Here is a 3695-nt window from a genome sequence, read left to right on the forward strand (position 1 = left end):
TGGTGCAGATTCAGATGTGGCCGTCCATCGACAAACATGGTAGTCCGGCAGGTCGCTCAGCCGGTCGACATCCTCGGCACGCCGTCGCTTCGCCATGGATGCAGATGCAGGGGAATCCGGTCTGCTCTCACGTTGCAGCCTTGGGCCCTTCCGCTTTCTTACACCGAAAAATGTTTAGACCTGTGGATGACTTCTGTCGGTCTGGACTCGGGCCGGTACGACAGATAATCAGATTCGGTTGCGTTCGAGATCAAATAGGAAAATACATGTGTTTGTGGCGTCCATATATATTTTTGGCATGAGATGGGCTCAAACCCAACACGCCCGGCCCGTTTCGCTTAGAAAAGGAAACAAACGAGCCTACCCTATACAAAACCTGCGATCGAGAGAATCGAGCGGAACGAACCCATCGTGCGTCACCTGCAAGACTCCAGCGAACCCACCAGATCATCCATACATGGTCCATCCGATGCGTATGCCGCCGCCGCCGCCCGACGAGTACGACCCCACGAGGGGCACCATCGCCTGCTTCACGGACCATGGCCTCGCCGACGACCCCGTCTCGCCCGCCACGCTCGAGGCCCTCCGCGTCATCCTCGTCGGCCACTACGAGGAGGCGTTCCGGCGGCTGCCCGTCGAGGACATGCCGGACGGTCTCGACCTGGCCCAGCTCGCCCACCGCGGCGGCTTCTGCCTCGGCCTCCTCGATCCCGTTACCAACATCGTCCTCAACACAATCTCCCTCCTCCCACACGGATTCGAGTTTGACGCAAACCCTAGCCCGGCGCCGTCCGCTCCAGGACTCAGGATGCCGTCGCGCCGCCGAAACTCGAGCAGGGATGCATGGCACGGCGTCGCGTGCAGGTCCAGCGGGTGCCTCCTCGAGTTCATGCGGGCCTACTTCGGGCTGCTCAGCGAGGAGCAAGCCGGGCGGTACCTCATCTGGGCGCGTGCCGACATCGCCATGGCGGTTCTGCTCGTCGAGCACGAGCTCTACGACGCCCGTCCTGCACCGCCGGACCCTCGCTCCAGCAGGACGCGGCAGTCTCTCAGGCTCGCTGCTATGCACATGCAACACCCTTCGCCGGACAGCCTCGTGTCGCTCGCTACGGCGTGGCTTCCACCGCAGAAGCTCGAGATACTTGCCCCCATCCTACGACACGATGGCGGTCGGAATAGGCTGGCTGTCCAAGACGTAAAGAACATCCTCCACGTGCTGCGCCACCAAGACGACATATCCGCCATGGCTACATTGCAGTCACCGCCGCCGCTTGAAGAAGGCACTACGAGCTGCATCTACCTTGGAGATGGCCGGATCGCGTACACCACCATTGTCCAGCGAGCCGGCGACCACATCGCATCTCTACGGCGTCCTCAAGACACGCAGTCCACGCTAATCTCTTACTCCACCGCAGCACCGTCGGCGACAGACACGACGGCGGAGCCGCACGACTCCCCTTGCGCATACGTGGTGTCTCTCGACATGGACGAGGCCCGACAATGCCCGTACGTACGGTCTCTGGAGATGTCCCTCCTGGGCACCATCCATGGATTCTACCTCAAGGCGCTCGCCATGCTGCCAAGCTACGCCGCGCGCCACCATGTACGCGGCATCCTCCTAGCCGGCCACTGCTACGGCCCAATGGACCCTGTCTCCAACATCATCCTCAGTACCGTCTGGTATGACGCCAACTTCCCACTCCCCGTGGCTGATCGTGGGACGCAGGCGCACCACATCCTTGACACCCTCACCGTGCTCAGGGTGGTCACTAGCTCCCTGCACGGCCTCGTAGCTCTCCTGCACGCCAACTCCGGCAAGCATCTGCTGTTGCACGAGATCTTGAAGTACCTCTGCTACAGGAAGTGCGACTTGGCCACCATGTTACAGCCATATCTACACCGGAACTCTCCCAACCCTTTTGCCAGCGCCGCCGCTGCTGCTCGTCACCCGCAAGCGTCCGCTTGGGCAACATTTCTTTCATCATTGGCGCCGACGAAGCTAGACCAGATACGGTCCTTGATGATTAGTGCCACTGCCAACAACACCGCGCTTTCTTATGAGTCTTTGACCGAGATATACAACATCCTCAGAGAGGAAACCCGGAAGGCGGTGACACTGCCGGCTCCCAAACTCTGTCGGATGGCGGTGAGCATTCTCACAAGAAAGAGGGAGGCCTATGCTCACCAGCAGAGCTTCATTCGCGGTAGGATTGAACAGCTACTGCTGGAATACGCGCGTCGCCATCCTTCAGAAACAAAATATGATTTGGATTTTATATGCGGTGTAGCCGTAACATTAACCGGTCACCAGGATCAATGCTACCACGTCAATTTCATGGCAGCTACCAAATCGACATCCAAGAACACACTTTTCTTTGCCGAGGTTTGGTGGGCATATCAAGATCAGTCAAAGCCTTCCGTATGCTGCCCTCTGCCCCAACCGTATACCATGGGTAAGTATGAAATAAGTAGGCTTTTCAACCTTAATATGTTGAGTTCTCAAGTATTTAAGGAGTGCAAACTTCTCAAAATAAATGTGTGTTCATTTGGTGCAAATTTGGCTCTGCCAACAGGTCGTTGCTACTACGGCCAGGAGTCCGCACGTAAGCTCGCCTATCCGGATGACTCCATCGACTATTTCTCACGCGACATTACTCATGGCGGACTAGATGACACAGAAGGCATACTAAACACGGACTTTTTGTACTTCGACTCCGAGAGGGACGTCGGGCTTGCCAAGGTCTTGCAGAGGATGGGCAAGAAAGAAGAGGTCATGCAAAGGTCCTCTACTGGAAGGCGTGCTGAATGGACCGCCGGTGTTCCTCTGTGCTAGCTAGGTTTATTCATGCTTTGAATTATTATGTAGAAATGTTTGGAGAAAGCTGGATACAGTAGTTAACGAGAATAGTTGGGTGTGGATTAGTGTGAACCTTGAACTTGTTAATTGCTAGCTCTTTCGTTAACGACGGAAGCAAAGTGATCAACCATTTGCCATCTGCCTCCTCCGCGGTGATGGTAAATGGTAAACCACCACCATACGTAAAACCTTGCAAACAAGGAAGGCCCATACTAAAGCCATTCGTTGCCCTCATTTGCTATTAGTCCTGGCCTGAACTCCCGTGGCCTGAACTCCTGTCATTGATGTGTGATTGATTAGCCGATTAGCGCTTCCCTAAAAACGAATAGGCGATTAGGGCTGCCATGCTGCCTTCCTGCAATTTCTCGCTCAAATTGCGATTAAATTAGGTGCAATGCAGGCGCGGCAACCCCACGATCCTAAACTTATCAATTTTCCAGCCAACTATGAGCGGTTTGTTGGGATAACTCCGGACCCTCTCTCTCTCACTCGCATATATGAAGGTGGAAGAAGAAACACACTGTTTTCCGGCACATGAACGCCACGACGCACGAACATCGATTTCTTTCATGGGCACATACCCGGCCCTAGAGACTTAACTCCAGCCACTAACCAGTTAACTACATGTACGCATTGACTGAACGGCCACACGACCCATACGTGTCGTGCAACTGTTTGTTTGTTGCCAGCTCCCGCGGACGGCTCGGCCAAGACCAACCGGCCGTGATCAAGACTAATGCTTATGCGGTTAGCACTAAGCAATTAACTAATCTCTTTCAACTCTTACATTATGCCCCTTAAAAATTATACAATTGATGTAATTATGTAATTAGGTGAT

At 54.8% G+C, this 3695-nt stretch overlaps 1 protein-coding gene across 1 annotated transcript; it reads left to right on the plus strand.

Moving 5' to 3' along the window:
• Positions 1-660: 660 nt before the first annotated feature.
• On the plus strand, positions 661-2932 carry LOC119347616. The gene is made up of 2 exons (XM_037616224.1): positions 661-2453; positions 2574-2932. Exons 1-2 carry the CDS (start codon positions 809-811, stop codon positions 2831-2833), a joined length of 1905 nt encoding a protein of 634 aa, XP_037472121.1. The 5' UTR covers positions 661-808; the 3' UTR covers positions 2834-2932.
• The last annotated feature ends 763 nt before the right edge of the window (positions 2933-3695 follow it).

Source organism: Triticum dicoccoides, unplaced genomic scaffold (assembly GCF_002162155.2).
Source record: "Triticum dicoccoides isolate Atlit2015 ecotype Zavitan unplaced genomic scaffold, WEW_v2.0 scaffold69763, whole genome shotgun sequence".
NCBI classification, from domain to species: domain Eukaryota; kingdom Viridiplantae; phylum Streptophyta; class Magnoliopsida; order Poales; family Poaceae; genus Triticum; species Triticum dicoccoides.